The sequence below is a fragment of the Hyalella azteca genome, unplaced genomic scaffold (assembly GCF_000764305.2).
Source record: "Hyalella azteca isolate HAZT.00-mixed unplaced genomic scaffold, Hazt_2.0.2 contig9203, whole genome shotgun sequence".
Lineage (NCBI taxonomy): Eukaryota > Metazoa > Arthropoda > Malacostraca > Amphipoda > Hyalellidae > Hyalella > Hyalella azteca.
Genome location: NW_025939280.1, coordinates 1 through 23371, shown reverse-complemented (window position 1 = coordinate 23371; position 23371 = coordinate 1). Strand labels below are relative to the sequence as shown.

Here is a 23371-nt window from a genome sequence, read left to right as displayed (position 1 = left end):
ATTGATGAAATCTTCTACGTAAAAACAACGGCTGGGTCGTGCCGGCTAAACTAAGTCAGGATGACCCACACTAAGCTAAAAAATGCAGCAAGTTTTGGACAAAGCCTCACTCATTTCTCTAGATATCCTGAGTGCAATACTGGTAAAATGCAGAACGTAAAAACAACGGCTGGGTAGTGCGGGCCAAACACGAGAGCAAAAAGTTCATAACTACTAGGACAAAGCATCTCTCATTTCTCTGAGTGTGTCGAGTGCAAATTTGATGGAGTGCCTCACGTAAAAATAACGACTGAGTCGTGTAGGCCTACCGCATTTATTTGAAGGCAAGGCAGTAATGAGTTCAGCAAAATATACTCATTATACGATATATATTGAGTTGTTAACGTATTGCAGCAATGAATGCGAGACTTGTTACATATGAGCATCTAATTTATTGAACCAAAATGCCTTACATATTAACAGGGAGAAGCTTTTAATCCAGAATAATCACTCAGCTATAGGGGGGAGATTTCGTTCAAATAGCAATCCACTTTCTGCTTCGTGTGTGTCACCCTGACCCAGTTTGCCCCAGCTAAAGGGCTTATCAGTGCTACAGCGGCTCACAGCTCGTGCCGTTCGTGCTGTGCGTAAGAAAGCGTGTCACTATTTGGAAAATGTGACCCATATATTATTCTGAGTATGAAGGTATAAGTAGAGCAATAACAAAATAATAATTGAAATCTTATCTCTCCTGAGCAGTTAATTCATAAAGTATGAACAAATTAAATTGTTACGTATTTTGTAGAGGTACAGGAAAGTTAAGGCTTGTTTGACGAATATTCCTAATGTTTCCGCTCACGACAAAAGAAAGAGAATTAACAGTTTCAACAACACACGTTTGGAAAGGAAATTATCAGTTTCAACAGAACGAAATTTGAAAGAGAATTACCAGTTTCAACCAAATATAATTCGAAAAAATAATATGAAAGAGGATAAAGCGTTCCAGGAGTGAATTTTTGTGGCTAAGTCCTTTGTGTGCTCCGACGAGCCTCGTCTCATCCCAGGATCGTTGGCATGCAGGCTGTTTTGCATTAATTTATTTCCAGAACGAAATCCTGCTTGAATTTCTCCGGCACAGCGTCGGCTTGCACTCTCCTGCAATGGATGGAATCCAGCATCTTAATCCTTGAGTTTTACATGATTCTTTTTTTATAGGGTCTGATCCTAAAGGAACTTCGAATCCTCCGAGGAGGATCAAGTGTTCCACAAACAAGGTCTGGGAATTGAGCTAGAGGAGCTTCGGCGGAATTGAACGCAATAAGAAGGAAAATGTGTCTGGTAACTTGATTTTATCGACTTTTTTTTACGAATTTGTATTTTAGTAGATACAATTTATGTTTGGAAAATAAGGTTGCGACTATAATATAATATACGGTTGCGAAAACGTGTCTAGTAACTTGATTTTATCTATTTGGTTTTACGAATTCGTATTTTTAGTAGATAAAATTTATGTTTGGGAAATACGGTTGTGACTATAAGCGTGTACAGGCGAACCGTTTATCTTTTCTATCGTGTAGATTATCTAATGCTGTACCATTTGTGCACTTTCTTCACTTTAACTTAGAAATACTTTTCTCCCGACATCAAACATCGAAAACACGTTGATTGATCGTAGTTTCAACGGAATCACAATTGCTTTATGTCGTCATTAGCCTGAAGAGTTACCCTTCAGCTGATTTTAGCTACTCTACATAATCGTCAGTCTTCTGATCAAAATATTATCTCTCTTTTTTATAATTTTATTTACCATTATCATATGGTCATATAATTTCTCCGGCCAGCCTCACTATAATCATATCTTTGTTTTCCTAATACCACAATTTTTGTTCACAATTCTGCATGCACTCTGAATTTAGAACGGCAATTTCAGAAAAAATTATTGGGTCTTATTGTCCAAATCGTGATACTTGCCCACAGCGTGCGCAGACAGCTAACGTAGCACTGACACGCCCTTAAGCCTGGTCTAACTGGGTCAAGATTCCCCGCACAAGGGCAAAAAGTGCATCACTATTCGGACAAAGCTCCACTCATTTCATTGAGAGGCAGCGCACTCCAGTTTCGTTCCCCAGGCCTCTCGAGGCGACCATATTTCACGCACCAGATTAGCGCTGCCGGCAAATTTGCTTAGCCAGATTTTTGAGCCGACAAGCTCGGCATAATCAAAGGAGCAATAAAAAGCTGACTCAGGGGAGTAAAAATGCTCAGAAATGCGGAACATGATGCTGCTGAGTGAGTTGTCTGCCACCAACGGTCATTAGTAAACAATAATTACTTAAATTTAACACTAATTGCCATACTGCGCACTTGACGATGTTGATGGAAGCCACACTCAAAGAGCTGAGTGAGACTTTGTCTAAATGTCGAGGCACTCTTTGTGTGGGTTATTCTCACCCGGTTTGTATTGACAAAAGGGCGTATCAGTGCTACATACGTTCTATGCTGAGGCTGAAAGTAGGTAAGTGTGTCATTATTTGGACAATATAGCCCACTCATTTTTCTGAAAACACTCAAAAAAACGGATGACTCATGCTTACAGTTTTCCGTTAATCTCCTCAAATTTAGGCCAAATGTTTTACATGTCACATATAAAAGTTAGAATGCAGCCGAGCGATGTGAATTGGTTGAATTATAGAGCTACTGTTGATGACTGATGCAAAACTGTTGATACATTCTATGTCGAAGAATCTCAACGAACTTTTGAAATACTAAATGAAAATCAAGATAATGATTTAATAATACACTAATAATTAACGCGAAAATTGGGAAGACAGTTAAAATATCTTTGTTAATGGTTAGTTTAATAAAATTACAGTGTACTCATTTCTGCAACTTATAACATTGATGTTTAGAAACATTTCCATCAGAAACAGCCGACGACAAGTGACATCGGAGGTTTAATAATAATTGGCACAATTACTATATTTCATCACCCCCATATCATCACCTCCTTATCATTCCCTCCATATCATCATCTACTTATCATCACCTACTTATCATCACCTCCATATCATCACCTCCATATCATCACCTCCATATCATCACCTCCATATCATCACCTCCATATCATCACCTCCTTATCATCACCTCCATTTCATCACCTTCATATCATCACCCCCATATCATCACCTACTTATCATCTGCTTTTATACAGCGAAATAATTTCATCTGAAATCTCAAACCAAAATTAATTCATCGTTATAAAATAGAATTAATTTTATTGCCATTAACATATGAACTTATAATTTAATATGACTTACATTTATAATGACTTTATATGACTAAATATGACCTATATTAAAGTCAATATGACTTACATTTATTAAATTAAGACTATGATTCAGGACCACGTTAACGAAATAGACATTCATAGTAATAACTTAGGTAAAGAACTTTAAGTTCTCGAACACGAAATACCGTCGAAACCTTTCATTTAACCTATGTTCGAAATAGACTAAACAAAGACAAATAATCGTTTATCACAGAAATAAATAAATAACGGTTTATAGGATTTTCGAAGGATTTGCATTTGTTGCCGCCGATCACTCGGGTATAGAGCATTAGTGACTCACAAACTGAATATCGGTTAAAGAACATTAGTGGCTCCTAAGATAAAAATAATGACACTTAAAATAAAAATGAACTGAACTTATTTACAGTTTTCATCAGCATCTGAAAATAAAAGAATTATCAACCAAAAAAATTTCATCAGATCAGCAAGGTCATACTAGCTGTGCAAAAATAAACCCAGGCAAAATAAAGGCCCTGATACTTGTGACACTTCTAATCGATCCCAACACTAAGGAAAATAAATGCATCATGTTGTCCACGTAGCACTGACAAACTCTCTTACAGGACCAAACGGTATCAGGATGATCTAAACAACAAGAGCAGAAAGTAGTTAGCTATTTGACAGAGTCTCATTCATTTTTATGAGTGTATATTTCTGTCATCGATTTTCCATCGAAGGAACCAGCACTTAGAAAAAGAATGTGTCATATTGTCTCAATATTTACCCACTTTCTTGCCCACGGCACGAAAAGAGAGCAGAGGTTAGCACTGGAACGCTCTTTCTTCGGACCAAAACGGGACCTTAAGGAAGACCCACACTAAAGAGAAAGGTGCATCGTTATTCGGAAAAAGTTTCACTCATTTCTCTTAGTTGAGCTAAAGGCGTCAATCAGGGCCTGAGTTACGGGACTTGAGGTAGCATCACCATTTGGACAAAGTTTCACTCAATTCTCTGAGTGCATGAGTAAGAGGCCTCTATCTGGGGCAAAGTTATTTGTGACTAGAGTGCACATCGCCATTTGTACAAAGTTATACTCATTTCTCTGAGTGTGGCATCTATAAGGCCTGAGTTATGGGCCTGGAGGGCCTCGCTGATCAGGTGTTCTGAGCTCGGGTCTCGTTGCCAGGGCCCATTGATAGTCTGATCAGCGGAATTGAACGCGGTAATGACAGCTTCCCTTTGAATATTCAGCAGAAAACTTGGACTTCGCCTCGCAGAAATCTCCTAAATTCTCTTCTAGATGACTTTTGCCGCCGGATTATGAAGGGACGCTTGCGACTTAAGCCTGTGGAAAAGTGGAGCTTTAAAGTAATTTGTTGATGAGTATATATGGTACTTTAGAATCCATAATAAAACAATGCAGAATAAAAAATTAATTAAGGGCATTGCAGCTAGGATGTATTGCGAGAAAATATTGGCCATATAACTGACAGTACGAGTCCGAAAATTTATTTAAGTTGTCTATACCGACATAGGCGGTATAGACTACTACAGTCTTAAAATGCCTAGTACCTTATGGACCAGTCAATAAGTCCAGCAGCTATCTCAAACATTCGTCAGTTATGGAAAGATCGTGTTCAGAATGCCGGATCCATTGTGGAATCAAGTCACGAAAAGTACATGAATCGGCAACAGGCCACATGGGCCTATTTCTTCAGTGCTGACAATTCTATTCTATTATATAATTAGGATCTTATAAATAGGATCTTATGACATTTGCAAAAGGGGGCTAAAATACTAAGAGATTGGGGGCTAAAGTGACACCGACTGAGGTAATGATGTTCTGACGACACAACAAATGGTAGAACAATCGTATCGAATAATGCACTTAAATTATGATTGGTCGAGCAAACACAATCCTCTGTGGAAGGTTTTACAACGTGATTCTAACTGAGAATTTTCATCGTACGACGACAAATAATTTCGCTGCCCCCGATAGGCCTACTGTTTCCATCAAACCACTATTTAGCCATGTCTAAAATTTTTTAAAAACAGCGGACGGCTTTTAGGCGGCTGACAAACGGCAGTCAGTTGGCTGGTATTTATAAAAAATAATGAGTGTCATCATCGAAATTCCGTTTAATATATTGCAGAAAAATTGTTTATGTAAACAATCACAATTGGTGTATTTTAATAAAAAAATTCATTTTCTATTATTCAATGAGTCGAATATTATTTATCGCTGGCGTTGCTAAATTGAAACCTATGGTTCTGATAGACATTTTAACATAAATACTGCGTTTTGAAGGCAAAAAACGTTCATTGTTCAATAAAAACATTCATGCACTATTCATTACAAAAAATTGATTATTCGATTTTTATAAATGCGATCACCAAGTACACGAATTACATAAATTAAGAACTACTCAAAAATAAAAATTCGAAAATCACTTTGAAATTAATTTCACAAACCCAGTAGATTGGAAGTTGACAGATAAAGTCGTAATGATAAAGGCTTCAGCTATTGCCGAACCGCATGATGATGCTGGTGCAGGCTTGGTGCACCGCATGATGATGCTGGTGCAGGCTTGGCGCACCGCATGATGATGCTGGTGCAGGCTTGGTGCACCGCATGATGATGCTGGTGCAGGCTTGGTGCACCGCATGATGATGCTGGTGCAGGCTTGGCGCACCGCATGATGATGCTGGTGCAGGCTTGGTGCACCGCATGACGATGCTGGTGCAGGCTTGGTGCACCGCATGACGATGCTGGTGCAGGCTTGGTGCACCGCATGACGATGCTGGTGCAGGCGCAGATGATTTTACGGTCAGGTAATATCGGCTTGCTGTGATCCCAGTCCTGGAAATTTATTTGCCAAATTTATTAATCGGGCGTTTTTAGGAGAAAAAAAAGTTACGCTCTGCATTGATAGAATTTTGCAAAGGAAGATTCCTTTGTTATTTTCAATTTTAAGGGGAAAAACAATGTTTGATGGTAAGATAGCATAAATTCCATCCGCAAAAACGATCTCCAAACAGCCGGTTTATACTTATTTTGTTAGTCATAGTAACTATTTCCATATTAAACTTCAAACTCTTGAACAACTGGTTATTTTTTGGCTATGAAATTTATTCAGATGAATTAGAATATGTGAAATTAGAAACGATATGAGAAATCGAAACAATCTATTCGATCTTCTTTCTCCAAACCATGGTTGAACTATATACAAGTTCAACCATGCTCCAAACATTCCTCCATAATGTGAACTTCTGTGATAAAGGAAAATCCGTCAAAGTGCCCGCTTATCCGCCGGTTAGGTTACTTAGGTAGTTATGTTTGTTTACGTAGGCCTTTATAAAGTGGTCGTTCGTAACTTCGTTCTGCGTGGTCAGTCTTCATCGCTCTGTCTGTTGGTGTTGATTGTAGGTACTTGGCCAACTTGGGTAATGCAATGGGTACTATGACGCTAGTTGTAGAGAAACAACTTTTTGAGTATAGACGATATCAAATTTTCAATAAATGGATGCCAAAGCCCATTAATTGCGATTTCGAAGCGCTGCTGCTATGTAAGGACTATGGAGAATGAGAGATAGTGATTTGTTAGGGTTGTTACTTGTTAGTGTTAGGCTTAAATGCTTAATACTATAATAGGCTGATGCCTGATGGTGGATCTGAATTCTGAATTGTCATTTGGTAGCAGAGAGCCCACTTACAGACTTACTCATTCAAGTCAAGTTCAAGAATCAATTCAATTCAAGTACTAGTGTACTACTGTATGATTGCTACTGCAGAGTGCAATACAATACACTAGCCTATACATCATCTACACTCTACAGTGTACAGTACTATACCTACACTAAAACAGTCATTAGTCATTACAGTGGTACATGTCACTTTAAAATGGCTATTCTGCTTATTCATATTTTCATCATCTCATTCTTTGCTCTGAATTGCTCATTGTTCAATATCTTTAATCTTATTATTTCTATTTTCTGCATAATGAAATGATTGAAATCCAAAGCAAGATTTTTCTATTTTAATTTATTGACTAGAATAGAATGTTTACAACTTTTCTTATGCACTTCTATACATATTTATATTTATTTGTTCTAATTAATATTTATTGCCCTATCTCAACCTCCAGCTCAAGGTCAAGGATTATCAAATAGGTATCAATTAATCAATTTCAGTTTCAGATTCACTGTAGCAGCAGTGTAGCTCATTTATTGTACTTGTACAGTTGTACTTGAGTTTTTCATTTCTTTTGTTTCTATTTTTATAAAACAAATTAGAGATGGACACTGGACGTGGCAGCAAGGAAATGGTTCTTCTCTCAGGGAACTCACATCCTGAGTTAGCTGAACTAATTGCCAAGTGAGTTGTATTTTTAAATTTGATGAACAGTAATTAGTAAATAAATTATGTTATTGTGATAATAAATTAATTAAAAGTTTTTTTTGTGTATTGAAGTATTTTTCCCAATGTGTAACAGTATTTATTACCAATATTTAGTTGAGACTAGCTCTGCAATTTGACTATAAACTATTGTTAATCTAAATTATTAAACTTGTATACCTTACTTAATACTTCTTAGTTGACTTTGATCATAGACAGTATAGATTATAGAATATTTTTCTAATGATATGGAACTTGGTATCTGAATGAAATCCCAGTTTGAATATCAGATAAAATTTTCCTAAAGTCATGTGTAAAAATGATCATTTCATAGGCAATTTTTAATAATTTCCAGCATTATAATTATTGCCATTTTTCTTGTTTTATCCTGACAAAATTGTTAAAGGAACTGGATATTTTAACATATTCATGGGTATTTTTGTCTCCTTCTCTGGTTGTTTCTGTCCAATTTTCCAGTTTGGTATGAAACTAAAATAAGTAGGCTACAGCTAGAAATAAGCTCTTAGAGCTCTGCAACTCAAATTTTTTTTCAAATTTTTTCTTATAGAATGGATGACCAGTTTTATTTTTTTTATCATATATATGTTATGATAAATGATGCATACATTACTTTGTAACTAGTAATTATAGTATTAAATTTGAAGAACTTTTTTAGTTTCTTATTAGAAATAATTTGATGGACTTGAGTTTATTATATTGAGAACTTTGAACTGGTGACTATTTCTTCAGAAATTCACTATTTGTTTTTATAAGTGTTATCATCTATTTACTTATTCCATCAAGCTCTATGCATGAAAAAATAGCATTCATTTGTCTATTTATTCACAATAATCCATCTGACCATCACGTTCATCCTAGTTTAAGATCTGTACTTAACTGGACATGGGTATTTTAGATTATTTACTTACAAAATGGATTGCTTTGTAAGAAAATAAATTTCAGTCTTGTTCATGATTTTGTGTAATTTCATAATTATATAAAATTCAGATTGAAGTCTTTGCTGAGAAGTCTGGGAAGCGCTTATTATGGCTGTTATTTTCTTGTATTTTTGCTATTGATAATTGTATGTTGATCTATTGATAATTGTATTGTATTGATCTATTGATATTGTATCTATTGATAATTGTATGTTGTATGTTTGCTATTGATAATTAAAAATTAACTGTCAAATCATGGATAGAAAATAAGATATGAATGCTCAAACTATTGTAAGAAACTAATTATGTAAGGAGCTGATTCTTCTTCAGTGTATTTGAATTTAAGTTTTTTATATTTTCGTTCAAAAATTCTGTTGGTCATACCAGTGCCTGTACAAAAGTCATACTATACTGAAAAAAGCTTTATTTTTACCATTGTGGATTATGAATTTTAACTTTATAGTGGCAGACTAGATCTTTATTCTTGCTTAACCCTGAGTACCATAGTAGTATCAGATTTGTCAAGACTTCCAGATACCGGTACTCATCAAAGGTACCTATTTTCTGAATCCATGTTTTGAATGTTTCTAGAAACATTTTCTCTACATGAGCTGGACACCTTTTATTCAAGATAAATCCTTTTTAATTTTTAATATCCAACAGCTTGTTCTGGAGTTACTGTACTATATTTTGACCATAAAACTTCTACCTACTCTAAACCAGTGCACTTGAAAATGTAAAATTTATTCTAAATTAAGCAAAGGGATAAACTGCCATACAGTTTTATGATCCCACTTTGCCACAGTTAGATGACTGTTGTTACCAGTATACCTGTAGCAAACATATCATGTTTTATATGCCTTGTGTTAATACTTGAGGATGGAGATTTTTTTGCACCACATTTATAACAGTACCACATTGAAACTTAGGCAGCTACAACATGTTCTTTTTGAGTACTGATATACAACTACCAGCTATTTTGTAATGTATAATATAGTGTGTTCCTTCAGTCGTTTGGCACGCCCTTTAGGCAAGTTATCAGTGAGCACCCGTCCAAATACAGAAACTTTGGTGGAAATAGGTGACTCTGTTCGAGGCCGTGATGTCTTCATCCTACAAACTGGCACTAAGTAAGCCACAGGCTGACACGGTATCCTGCCAACTGCATTATGAAACACCTCTCTTTTCTGCTCATTTTCTTCCAACAATGAAATGGCTAGTAATTTTAATAGTAGCTAACAACAAACTAGGTAAACAACATAGTGTATTCAATTTTATGATTGAATTGTAGTGTGTGTTATAATTTTTAAAATATTTTTTATGTGTATGTGGTGTTTCTTATTTTAAGATTTCTAAAATTTTGTTGAAGTTCTAACCATAGCAGGATTTTTGTACAGATTTCTGAATTGCAGCTAGATAGGTATATTTTTCTTAGTCTATTTTGTAACTAATGGAGTGTATTTGCTCATCACTGAATGTTAGGTATTTAAAATTATGTGTGTTTGAAAACTAAACTTCTGTACAGGATGAATCAAGAATATTTTTCTGGTTTTTCATCATTCAATTTGCTTCCTGAATACAGATCTTTGCTGTCCTTAATGAGGAATTTATGTATGTACTCATATTGTTTTCCTTGCCTTGCTGCTTCAGTGACATGCAGTTTGCCATGATGTTCACCAAATTTCGCTAATGTATTGACTATGCTAGCTTACTCATATATACCTCACTGCTTTTGGACCTCTTGTCTGAACACTGAGTGTTAATTTTGTTACAAAAGTGTACTAATCCATAAGGTGCTTATACACTGGGCTATTGGTTGTGTATATTGGTTGCGTCTACTACAGTTTTGCAGGTTGCGAGCTTATACACGAGTATAGTGTTTTCGGTACACTGCGCCCGCGTCAGTGCGATGTTGGGAGCTGTTGAGTAAGGGTGTGCACAGTGTAGAGTCATGCGAGAGCACGACAGCAGTGCGTGCTACAGTGGGCAAGAGAGAGAGCGATGCAACTGCGCTCGGTATGATGGCCGGGCGGCTACTGAGCGCAATAGACTGCTTCAAAACAACTCGAGGTGCTCTGCCTGCAATGAACCAGCTAGTTGCCTCTGAACATGTCGAGCATCACAAATTTTAGTAGCCTGGCCTAGTAGACGCAACCAATATACGCAACTAATAGCCCTGTGTATAAGCACCTATACCTACATCTATGAAAAATACATAGGTACTATGGTACAGATATGTGCTTTAAGTAGTCAAATATGTTAACAAATTATGATGATTGGTTCCTAGCAATGCATGACCAAGTTTTTCAAGGCAGCTGGCTTTATAAGAGATGGCTTTTATCCATAATCAAATTATTTTCTAATTAACTCAGCAAAGTGTCCATCTTTCCTGCTACACTTCTATGCCACAAATTTTTATTTTGCAAGAAGTGCTTCTGAAGTTTTTTTTTGTTGTTGTGTTCAGCAAATTGGAGGTGCGTGTGGGACGTGCTGAGCTTGCCCAGACGAGCTGTCTGGAGACTAAGGCTGAAATTATGGAGAGTGTGCGAGAGAAGAGCGTCTACATCATACAGACTGGCATTAATAAGTGAGTTATGCCTCATATATTATTGTCTCCATGATTCATTAAATCAACATGAAAGTGTTTGCTGCAAGATCAGTGTGTGACATGTTAGTCACCATATACTGTTGTTACACTTGCCTTGTCTATCATAGTGAGTCAGAGTGACTTACATAGTGGCAACCAACAGATTTTTTCAGAATATAGTTAATTTTTAAGCACTTGATCTAGTACAAAATTTTATTAAATATCTATGTATGATAATGCTGGTATCAGTGATACTTGACTAGTCTACTCATAGTTCTCAAATAATGAAGAGTCTAACATATTTCTCTGCATTGCCACTATTATTGGCATGATGATGGCTATTGCCCAAGTTAGTTCAATAGTGTTCTCACTACTCAAATATTTCAGCCTTTTAGTATAATGGTCAATGAATATTTTTATGCTTTGAAATTTAAATGTTTTATGTTACAGAATTATTAATAGAATATTATCAGCACCCCATTATTGTTCAAATTTTTTAAAGTGATTAAGCTTTTGCTTCTTCATTTTTTCAACAAGAGAGACTTTAACATTGTTTACTTTCAAGCAAAAATTTTGATATTATTGCAACAGTTGACAAGCAGGCTTGCTATACTTCTTATCTTTATATGTCTTTTTCCCATTCTCTCAACACATGGTAAATAACTTCAAACACTTCAAAAATTTTGCCAACTGGAGTTCATTGGAAGTTTCTAGAAATCTCCAATAAAAAAAATATATGACTTTAAATTCATTTAAATCTTAGCCAACCTGATTAAACAAACAATGCAGGAATAGACAAACTCTCTGATTAAGTCTTCCATGTTTTTGAACTTAAATAACAAAGCATATAATGGGTTTCTTGCAAATGTTTCTTGTTTGTAATCTCCCAATGGAATTGTGTTGTGCAATCCTGATTCTCCAATGTTTGTGTTTTAACTTGTATTTACGGTAACCTTTGAATTTTCATAAAATTTAAACAATCACTCCTTCAAAAAAACCTCCTTTACAGTACCATAGATCTGGTTCAGTAACAAATTTTCCTTTTGGATTGGAAGAATATTTGTGTGCTTTGTAAAGATGAGGGCATTTTTATTGTGGCTTTCCATTGTCATGATAAGTATCTGTTTTGCTTTGAGATCAATGTTCATTGATCAATGACTAATATTGTGTGATAATTTCTGTATATAAACCTTCTATGAGGTTCCTTGGTGGGTTGTGATATTGGAAGCAAATAAATTTCTACATTTGATATGAGTATTTGATGAATGATTTAATTCTACTAGCAAATTGAAATCATAAAGAAATAAGTACCTATACTGGAGATTGATTCTGATTTTAATAGTGCAATGGCCGATCATTATTTGTGATTTTCCATGTCCTATTTTCTGTTTTTTTTCCTGTCATTAATATTTACATCAAATGAAGAAAATTTTTCAGAAAGATGTGAGGTGGATGCTAGTAACAATCAAGTTTCTTAGAAATTTTAATCTTGAGTTATATAATCATCAATTCCCAATTTTTCAGAGATGTTAACAACCACATCATGGAGCTTTTAATCATGGCTTATGCTTGCAAGACGTCATCGGCTCGTAACATTGTGGGTGTGATTCCTTACATGCCTTATTGCAAGCAGAGCAAAATGCGCAAGCGGGGTTGCATAGTCTCCAAACTTCTAGCAAAAATGATGTGTAAGTAATGCATTTATTGTTAAAAATGTGATTGATAGTTAAAATTGATGTGATGTGCACTGTAACACATTAGCTCAGGACTCACGACTTACTCTGAGCTTTGATATTTCATATTATAAATATGTCAAGTCCTAGTTAAACCTACTTTAAATTCTACCACTATTAGAGCAGTTATATGCTGATTTTTTTTTGCTATAATTATAAGAATGAAAATTGTAGAATGATTGCTTAGGTACGTAACAAAGATGTGAAAAGAAATAATACGTAAGTTTTCATTCAAGCTTTTGATTTAATGTAGTATATATCCAATAACTGGTGATGCTTAATATACTTATTATCATCATTTTTTCTCATTCAAGTCAATTCTCCTAAAACATGATTGATGTAATTAGAAAAAAATTCATTTTACTGTTTGCCTGGAACTTAAAAAAATGTGTAAATTTTGCTTAACCCTTTCACGGGTTAGTTACCATATATGATCACTTGAAATCGCGTCACAAAAAGCCTCACCACGGCTTCCTGCTTGTTTTTGAGGCATCCTTATAATGCCTCAGTCAATCACTAATTATCTGACCATCGTCTATCTATAGCATCACCAGCTGCAAAGTCCACAAATTGAAATATGAGCATTTAATTGAAGGTTTTGACTAGGACAATGGAATTGACGCTCTTTCCGCATTTTCTTCAAAATTTGGAAGTAGTATCACTCTATATATTTATTTATTTTGGCAACTTGATTAAATTTAATTAAATTAAATTTTTATGTTTCTAACTTTTCATTTGCATAAACTGAATTTTAATTATAAAGAAAATTTTTTGTACTGATCGCATTTATTGAATTCTTCAAGTGCGATTTAAACCTTCAATAGGCAAAATTTGCAAAAATTCATAGAAATAAATATATTGTATAATACTTCTTACTTTCTTGAAATGGTTTCTGAAATTTTAATTTCTGGATATTTCAATGCTTGCCCGCTAAAGGGTTAAGAGATACATTATTGTCATTTTTTTGCAAAATAATGGCTTAAATTTCACCCTTGTGCTCATATACATAAATTATATACTTGCTTTGCAGGCAAAGCCGGCCTGACTCATGTCATCACAATGGACCTTCACCAGAAAGAAATTCAAGGCTTCTTTGACTGTCCTGTGGATAATCTACGTGCCTCGCCATTTTTGCTGCAGTACATCCAAGAGAGTGTATGTGTATTGACTTTTTGTGTACAATTATTGTAATTTCTTGCTCCTGTACATAATTTGCCACCCTCTCAATCATCTTGTAATCTCTGTACCTTCATCGGGGGGTAAATTGGTCCTCGAGTGCAACATTGGTCCGAAAACTGTGCTGTAGTGTTATTGCATGATGAGTTATTGATGTAGGTACTAGTTCATGCATTACATAACAACAAAATTCTTTCTAACTTCGGTCTAAAGCTACACTTAAGGGCCAATCTTATTCCAACTGATAGCATAGCATTTTGCTGTAACTTTCACTCTACTGGATTTTCCTCGAATTGAAAAGAATTGTTAATCTATTCTTCAGTTTATTTCTGTTTCTGCATTCCAAGATAGAATACAATTTGCATACTCAAATATTGTATCTATATTATTTCTTCCTCCTTTTCTTATGTTCGTGGCTGAAGGACGTTAAGATTCTAGTGCTTGTAGGCATGAATAAAATATTAATCTTCTCATACATCTACAAATTTTGCCTGTTGATCCTGTAAACTCATTTTAAACTCTCACTTATTAGATCAAGTTGATGAATGAGCAAAGGCTTGAAATTCACCATCGCTTACTGTTAAAAAAAACAGAGGATTATCTTGATATTTATTTCTTTTATTTAATAATCTTGTGTGTTCTTGAATGCAGGAAAACAATGCTGTAAAAATTAGGTAATTATTGTTGAAAATTCATGCCCCTGTTTCAGATCCCCGACTACCGCAATTCCGTTATCGTCGCCAGGGACCCTGGCTCTGCTAAGAAGGCCACGTCTTATGCTGAGCGACTCAGACTTGGTGAGATTCTATTCTGTTTATTGTTGACATGGTATTTGGCAAACATTTGGTTCTTGCTGGTATCTTTACTGGACTTTATTGTTCCATATTTTTACTGAACTTTTGTATTTGTCTGACATTGGGTTGTTAAATATCTGTATTGGACTCATGTATTAAAATTATTGTTTTCAGGCATAACCCTTATCCACGATGATAGATGAATGATTTCAATATGATTTCTGCAGGTATAACAGTTATCAACAATATCAGATGAATGATTTAAACGTTGTTTCTTCGGGTATAGCCGTCATCCAGGATGACATAGGCATGGTTGAACTAATACCGTATAAGGTTGACCCGTGAGAAGCCCATTTTAAAACGTTTTTAACACGTTTTTCTTAGCTTAGCTTCGCGTTTGTTTGTTTGTTTGTTTGTTTGTTTGTTTGTTGTTAACTTTGACAACGAAAATTAGCCCACTTCTGATTGCTCTAGAGATCTGAAATTCGGCATGCAGGCTATTTTCGCCTAACAATTTCAGATACAATCATAAAAACTAGCAATTAGAGACCTAAATTAGCTTAATTGAGTAAAGTATATATAAATAGTATATACAGTATATAGTATGACGCGCGGGCGCTGACGTTATAGACGAGCAGGCGCATACGCTGCGTATCATCGATACGTACGTCAAGTCAAGTAAATTGTCACACGTTTTTTGGGGCGAGCCATAATTTATTTTCTACTTTTTAGTCCACAAGAAAAACGTGGTTTTTTAAAAAGTTTTTTTAAGTATTTTATTTGCGTATGTAGTTCGTTGTTCGCCTGTGACGTCACTGATCTGAGTGACGTCACGGGCATTAACCAATCAAACAATCAGGCGATCAAACCAATCAACCATTCCCTTATGGGAATGACAGGTTTGTTTACGTTTCCCGATCTATGTGACGTAACAAGAAAGCTGAACTGAAAGACCGAACTTCTCGTAGGTCAACCTTAAATAGTTCAACCATGGATACAGGTATGTATGATTTCAGCATCGTATCTACGTGTATAACCCTTACCCACGTTGAAAGATCAATGATTTCAACTTCACTTTTACAGGTATAGCTGTCATCCAGGATAATAGATTAATATTTCTATATTTTTCCAGGCATTGCTGTGATCCACGGCGAGCAGAAGACGAGCGAGGATGAAGAGACTGACGGCCGCAACAGCCCTCCTGCCCTGGAGCACCACTCTCGGGTCATGGAGGTCGGGGGAGGCGTGCCCGCCCTCTTTGCTAAGGAGAAACCCCCCATTAACGTCGTGGGGGATGTGGGGGGCAGGATTGCCATCATGGTGGTGAGTAGGGGGCAGGATTGCCATCATGGTGGTGAGTGGGGGCAGGATTGCCATCATGGTGGTGAGTGGGGGGCAGGATTGCCATCATGGTGGTGAGTGGGGGGCAGGATTGCCATCATGGTGGTGAGTGGGGGCAGGATTGCCATCATGGTGGTGAGTGGGGGGCATGATTGCCATCACGGGCGTGAATTTTGCAAAGGATAATTGTATGCTTGAACTTCTTATATTCCAAAAATATTTCACTTGCTGTTATAGTTTGCGTGTCACTGGCTGATATAATAACTTGCGGGTCTCTGGCTGCTATAGTATTCTTCATGATAAGGCACACTAACTCCAACTGTCCCCCAGGACGACATGGTGGACGACGTAGCATCGTTCGTGGCGGCGGCCGAGGTTCTCAAGTCCCGAGGAGCGTACAAGATCTACGTGATGGCCACGCACGGCCTCCTGTCCTCCGATGCCCCCAGGCTTATTGAGGCCTCGGCCATTGATGAGGTTAGAGACCGTAGTATCAAAATTATTATTATTATCATTATTGAACATAGAGATTGTCATGACTTGTCTACAACAGAACTTTGACAGCAAGTTACATACTGAGAACTTGCTTATGTACCCATAGCTACAAATAGCTTCCAGTACAAAAAGTACAAATAGCTTCCAAGTACATGTAGCTTCCCAAGTACACGTAGCTTCCCAAGTACACGTAGCTTCCCAAGTACACGTAGCTTCCAAGTACATGTAGCTTCCCAAGTACACGTAGCTTCCCAAGTACACGTAGCTTCCCAAGTTCACGTAGCTTCCCAAGTATACGAAGCTTCATAAGTACACATAGCGGTCTCAGTAATGTCCATTGGTCAAGTAATTTTATTCTCACTGCTGAATTCATGTTTAATTTATTGTGACAGAATGAACGTTTAAAACCAACCTCATAAAATACAAGTGACTGCTCATGTTCAATTTATTGAGAAAGTTAAAAAAGTATAAATTATATAAATCTTAGCAACAAGATGACTGGAAAATCACATTTGCATGGACTAAATGACCAAGAACTTTAGGCAATTAGCTACTTTAGAGTGCCACAAGGTGTGAAAATTCTATAAAATTATGTTCTGAATTAAATTGCCTTAAGGTTTACTATCATAGACAAATGAATTAATCGTTTATTAACTGTAATCTAGTCTGAATTGATTATTTTGTTAACAGGTTGTAGTAAGAAAGTGAATATTTGTTAATAACTGCTAAATTGTTTACTTTGTAACAGTTTGTAGTAACAAAGTAAATATTTGTTAATAACTGCCAAATTGTTTACTTGGTAATAGGTTGTGGTAACAAAGTGAATATCTGTTAATAACTGCTAAATTGTCTACTTGTTATCAGGTTGTAGTAACAAAGTGAATATCTGTTAATAACTGCTAAATTGTTTACTTGGTAATAGGTTGTGGTAACAAAGTGAATATCTGTTAATAACTGCTTACTCTACTTGTTAACAGTTCGTAGTAACAAAGTGAATATCTGTTAATAACTGCTAAATTGTCTACTTGTTAACATTTTGTAGTAACAAAGTGAATATCTGTTAATAACTGCTTACTCTACTTGTTAACAGTTCGTAGTAACAAAGTGAATATCTGTTAATAACTGCTAAATTGTCCACTTGTTAACAGGTTGTAGTAACGAACACCGTGCCTCACGAGATCCTAAAGCTGCAGTGTCACAAGATCAAGACCGTCGACATCAGCGCCCTGCTTGCCGAGAGCATACGTCGCATCCACAACAACGAGAGCATGAGCTACCTCTTCAGAAACGTCACGCTGGAAGACTGAACTACCCATATTTACTTTTGTGCTCATTTTTGTAATGTTACAGTACAATACTGGACGTGAAAACTACCCTTATTATTGTTTATAATCCCATATTGATGAAATATGATGTATTAACCCGAAGTGTGGGGTAACTAAAGAAGCTTTTTTTATTCATCTTGTGAAGCGTTCTTGTATTTTAACATGAAATAACTGAGAAACGCAGATAATAAAGCCTTCACTACAATCAATATTGTTGTAGTTATTTGAGTAGCTTCATTTGTGTGTAAATTCGTATTCAAACTTTCTGTTCAGTCCATTGCAGTTATTGACTATTGCAATATGCAATGTTCACTAAACGTTTAGTATTATTAGTGGGTCAAGTAACAAATAAGTATCATTAGCGGGGCAGGTTGTTACAATAAGACACTGACAATTATCGTCCTAGAATACCTGGTAACAAATATTATTCTCATTTCTTGATAATTTTAAGAATCCTTTTGTGTTCTCCACGGCACATTTATCAACTTAACAACTTAGTTTGTAGTAGAGTTACTTGCAGTGCACGCTGTTGATCGGTTGAAACTACTCAACTTTTCAACTCGTTTGCGAGTTGAATTTGTGCCATTTATTACAGAACTATATCCTGATTTTCAGGCTTAGTAGCCTAATTTTATTCAGGAATGAATATACCTTTTCATGTCAGTTGAATTCATCATGTTTCTACGTCGCTAATATATTGATCTGATGTCGCATCTGGAATTTAGTCTTTATACTCGATGTTATGAACTTTCCACACTGGGGCTGTGAAAAAAAATGCGACTCCAAATAGCGATGCACTCTTTGCTCTTTACCCTGAACCAATTTTGCCCGGTAAAAGGGCGTATCAGTGCTACAGCTCGTGCTGTTGGTCAGAAAGTGTGTCACTATTTACACAGTATGACCAATCCATTTTTCTGAGTGTGAAGTGTTACGGTGTTATAACTAGTGATGGGCATTCCTTCACTCGCATCATCTACACTGATTTGTGGTTTAGGTCTCACGAAGCAGGGCTATAATCGTAATAATAATAGCAATAACTTGAGGCATTCTACTTAAATTGTGCCATGTATTTGATTTCTTTAGTTAAGTAAACCTTTTTTCCAATTTTACGACGTCCTCATTTACAAGTATATCTTTGTAACGGTGTAAGTTTGCTTGTATATTCTTTAGTCAGGCTGGTCACAACAGATTACTCCAGGCACACGGCATAGATATTTCCAGTCAATTGAATTATCCCAGCTTATTTACGTTCGTTTTCCCTATTACACCAAAAATAGCACTTTCCGACAACGTAATCTGAGTAGAACTCAGATGGCAGTGATTGGAATAAATCGAGACATGAGATGAGTGGATGCTTTATTTGCGTGGATTCCTTGGAATTTATTGTTTATATTATGTCGTTTCGGTTAATCTCGTGAGTTTGAATGAATTTGGGATGTGAATTACTATCTTAACTCGTTGGCTATCATTTTTTTTGCGAATCTTCAGCTGTTATATGCTGCCCCAACTCATGTCCACATATTCTTTATCGTTCTTGTACTTATTTTCTTCTCTGGTTGCTGGTGAGCCAGGAAATCATTAGGAATTTGATCTCAACATTGAATTTCTCCCAATAAATTCAATTACGGATTTCTCAATATTAATTTCCAATTAAAGCGACGTTTACATATCAAGTCACAAATGTTAATTATTTACTGGTTCATAATTTGAGTGGCATTGGAGTTTTGATTGCGAGTAACTTGCCCACTCTTATTGTGTACCTGTACATATTTATTAGCTTATATCTCCGCCTAGGGGTACTTCAGCTAGCTGGTAGAAGTAGACGATTTCGAGCGTTAATTAAAGGTTTTCTTTATTATTAAGGCTTCATTTTTTTCGAACATTATAAGTTTCAATGAATCATCTGAAAATCTTAGACGAAGCTTCGTTTCATAAACACTGTAGAAGAGGCAAGATATTTTATTTTTCTGTACGTTGTAGTTACTCTAATACAACTAGAGTGTTGTAGTTATTTTGAAAGGTATATATGAATATAATGTGATAAATTTAACATAATTTGAAAATTCCTTCAGCGTACCTCAATTTCTACGACGCTCTTGCATCTTCTGGCTCTTCTCAGCGTCGGTTCGGTAAACGAAAAAGGTAGAGTAATGCTTAATAAAGAGCGGTAACTACTGTTGTATCTAAAAGGTCAATTTAAAAGCGTCTTCTTGAAGCGAAGTATTTCAGGGAAACAGACTAATATGAGCAGCTCATTGATATTTTCGGGTAACGGAAGAAACCAAACATCTTTGACGTAACTGAAGATCTCACCTCCGGCGCGAAATAGATAGCTATCTGAAGCGCTAGTAAATCTACTACTACTACTACTACTACTCGGGTAAAAATCCCTCAGGGGAACTTGTTTGCGACGCATGTCTGCGCTCATCAGAAGTTAATGGGATTTCGCGTTTCCCTTGGCATTGTCCCTTACTAAGCCGTCCCCTCCACTGGTCTATCATTTGGGTAGGATTTCTTATCTTTTCCTTCTCTGTCTCTCCCACGCGTGCGGCCGACGTCCCGTGGAAGCGACCTCTTGTATTAGGAGTCTTTTTTTCTCTTGCTCTACACCCAGCCCTCCTTGTCCTTAATCCCCCTTCGTCTTTTTGAAATGCTAACAGTGCTTTTTCTTTTTTCAGCTTCAGCGTTCTTGCCACTTTAAACCTTCTGCCCCCTGTAGGGGATGAAAGATTTCTGATTTGAGAAATTGAGACCCCCACCTCTTTAATAATGTTAAACCTTGAGCTCCGTTGCGAGATAGGTGGCAACGTTGCAAGCTTGGAGGATCAAACAGGCACCTTGCCTCTACCTCAGAAATCAATTTCCATTAAGTATCAGACACACGAAAGTTTTTCGACGGTTGGTCGTCTAATGATTAAACTAGTAAATGTGATTCAACCGTGGGTCATCTCCCTTTGCATTTTTCAATCACTTCGCCTCAAATTTCCTAGTGCATGCCTCTTAAATTGCACCGTACGCTGACGTCCTTACTATTTTTAGCGCATTTTCTCATTTGTGAAAAAAAGGAGCTATTGTGCTCGTAATGTCCGTCCGTCTGTCTGTCTGTCTCTCCGTCCGTGACATTACCTTTTCGTCGACGAGAAAATGCGCTCTCTGTGACTTACGCAAGCAGTGCGTACCGAGTTATATTTTTTTTTTCTTAGCTATGTTTCACGCTACGTAGATGGCCCAAAAGATTTCCATCGATGTCTTCAAATGCTCAACTGCCAAGACACTTGCCATTACGGCAAAAACTTACTATCAGCAAAGACGCATTCACGCGAAAAGAATTTCAACAATGCGACTATCATCTTGCTTATACAGTTAGTCTTGGTCGACACCAACTGTTGTTTCCAGAGAGAGGACCTTAAGACCATGGTTGAACTAGTATAAGGTTGACCCATGAGAAGCTCATTTTCGCGGATGTAGTTCGTTGTTCGTCTGTAACGTCATGATATCAGTGGCGTCACGGGCATTAACCAATCACCGAAATGCGATCAAATCAATCAACTAAACCGTCATGGGAATGACGGGTTTGGTTACGTTTCCCGATCACGGTGACGTAACAAGAGAGCTGAACTGAAAGGCGGAACTTCTCGCGGGTCAACCTTATATAGTTCAACTTCAGCCATGCTTATAGCCACCTACAGTACCATCCATGGTACCATCAGTCCTCCAAACCTAGTTAAGCAGCTCTCAACTGTCGCGAACCGTTATATCATTCGAAAATTCACTTAGTATTGACTACGATTAAACTATGGAAAAAACGATTAGGTTTAATATAAATTCATAAGTTCACTTCAACACTGACAACACTATGATATTATATGCAATGCTCGATGAGACGCTGTTCGAAATCCAGTACTCCGGAACCGGCGGACGTATATTCAAAGTAGAAGCGGAAGATCGTTGACGAGGAGTTGCGTCTGGTCTGGACGGTGATCTAGTGGGTGCGCAGCCGTAGACCAGCAAATTAACGCTCAAATCAGCCCTGGAACCAATATCAACCATCTAAATGCTATAGATATTGTCATCCTGGCACCTAAGCAGCTGTAGTCAATTGACCTATCTCACCCCACGAACTTTAAACCAACACTGCTTCAGCACACAAGCTGCTACTCCACATAGTTAATGGTCAATACGTTGTTCTCCAATGCTTTATAACCCATACCATCACTTCTTACACATGCTGTTATCCTAAGTATCCGCTGACCACACTGCATTGCCGCAAATGTGAGCTGTACCAAACGGTAATGCGTCATCGCCTTACTTACTCCGCAAGACGTGAACCTAGCGCCACTGTTTCCCTGCCCTACTATCCCCCAGCATCTTCTTCCCTCCACACTTACCCCGACTCTCCACCATTATCGCATGACTAACTGGAGGCTTTTCTCGCAGTCCTTTGATGCTTATCCGAATTAGGTTAGGTTAAGTTAGGTTAGGTTAGTTTACAACTCCTATAGATCCTCTTTTCATAGCGTAATGCAGTCAAGTGAGCAGAAACTAAGAAAAGACGTCCGGCAGTCAGTGAAAAAAGGCGGGGAGACGGGGTAAGCGTGGAGGTAGAGTTATGGCGGGGGAAAACAGCTGCGACGAACGGACGGGCTGGAGTGCTGACTGTGTATCAACAGCGGTATGGCGTAGGGAGTTGCTTACCGAAAATCGTGAGGAGGTTAGACGGCATGGGATAGAGCTGTTGGACGGTTGTCTACTCTGCCCTTTAGCAGGCTTACGCACGGAAAGGAGGATGAAAGATATGCTGGTCTTGGGCTATGCTGGCCTCCGGCATGCATCCCGATCTAGTGAAGTAAGTGAACATTTCTAGTCGCAGTGCCTGGCGACACTCAAGTGTCGACACTTGAGTGCCTGGCGACACGTACAACTGGCGAAATGAAAGCCGGCAAGCGTAGCAAAAAAGAAGGCAATACATCATGTTCCTGGTCTTCCCAGTTCCCGCTTTTCTGACAACGAAAGCGCCGCCTCGGAATCCTTAGCCTTAGGTATCTCCTACACAACTGGTAGTGGTAAGAAAGCATTTCGCGTGTGAGCACGAAACTGATCATACTGACGGAAAAGCAATATCCCCCAATAGATACTGGTAGTTGATGAAGCTATGCAGGAGCATATGTTCAGTCTTGAAATGCCTAGCAAATTACGGACCAGGCAATAAGTCCAGCAGCTATCGTGAGTCTAGTCTGGAAAAGTCCTATTTTTGTCTGAAATATCGCGGCTCTAATATCATATAATTTCAGTAGGTATGAAATCTCGCGGCTCGAATG

General features: G+C 37.2%; 1 protein-coding gene across 1 annotated transcript; it reads left to right on the top strand.

Moving 5' to 3' along the window:
• Positions 1-7418: 7418 nt before the first annotated feature.
• Positions 7419-20103, top strand: LOC108679744 (phosphoribosyl pyrophosphate synthase-associated protein 2). The gene is made up of 8 exons (XM_018168460.1): positions 7419-7643; positions 11067-11189; positions 12714-12877; positions 13953-14077; positions 14808-14895; positions 16025-16215; positions 16564-16710; positions 17877-20103. The coding sequence occupies exons 1-8, from the start codon at positions 7564-7566 to the stop codon at positions 18033-18035; spliced, it is 1077 nt and encodes a 358-aa protein (XP_018023949.1). The 5' UTR covers positions 7419-7563; the 3' UTR covers positions 18036-20103.
• The last annotated feature ends 3268 nt before the right edge of the window (positions 20104-23371 follow it).

Excerpts from the sequence above, each read along its gene's own strand:
- LOC108679744 (XM_018168460.1), top strand. The coding sequence starts at position 7,564 with ATGGACACTGGACGTGGCAGCAAGGAAATGGTTCTTCTCTCAGGGAAC. Across the intron at positions 7,644-11,066 it reads TTAGCTGAACTAATTGCCAA|CAAATTGGAGGTGCGTGTGG; the intron begins GTGAGTTGTATT and ends TGTTGTGTTCAG. Across the intron at positions 12,878-13,952 it reads ACTTCTAGCAAAAATGATGT|GCAAAGCCGGCCTGACTCAT; the intron begins GTAAGTAATGCA and ends CTTGCTTTGCAG.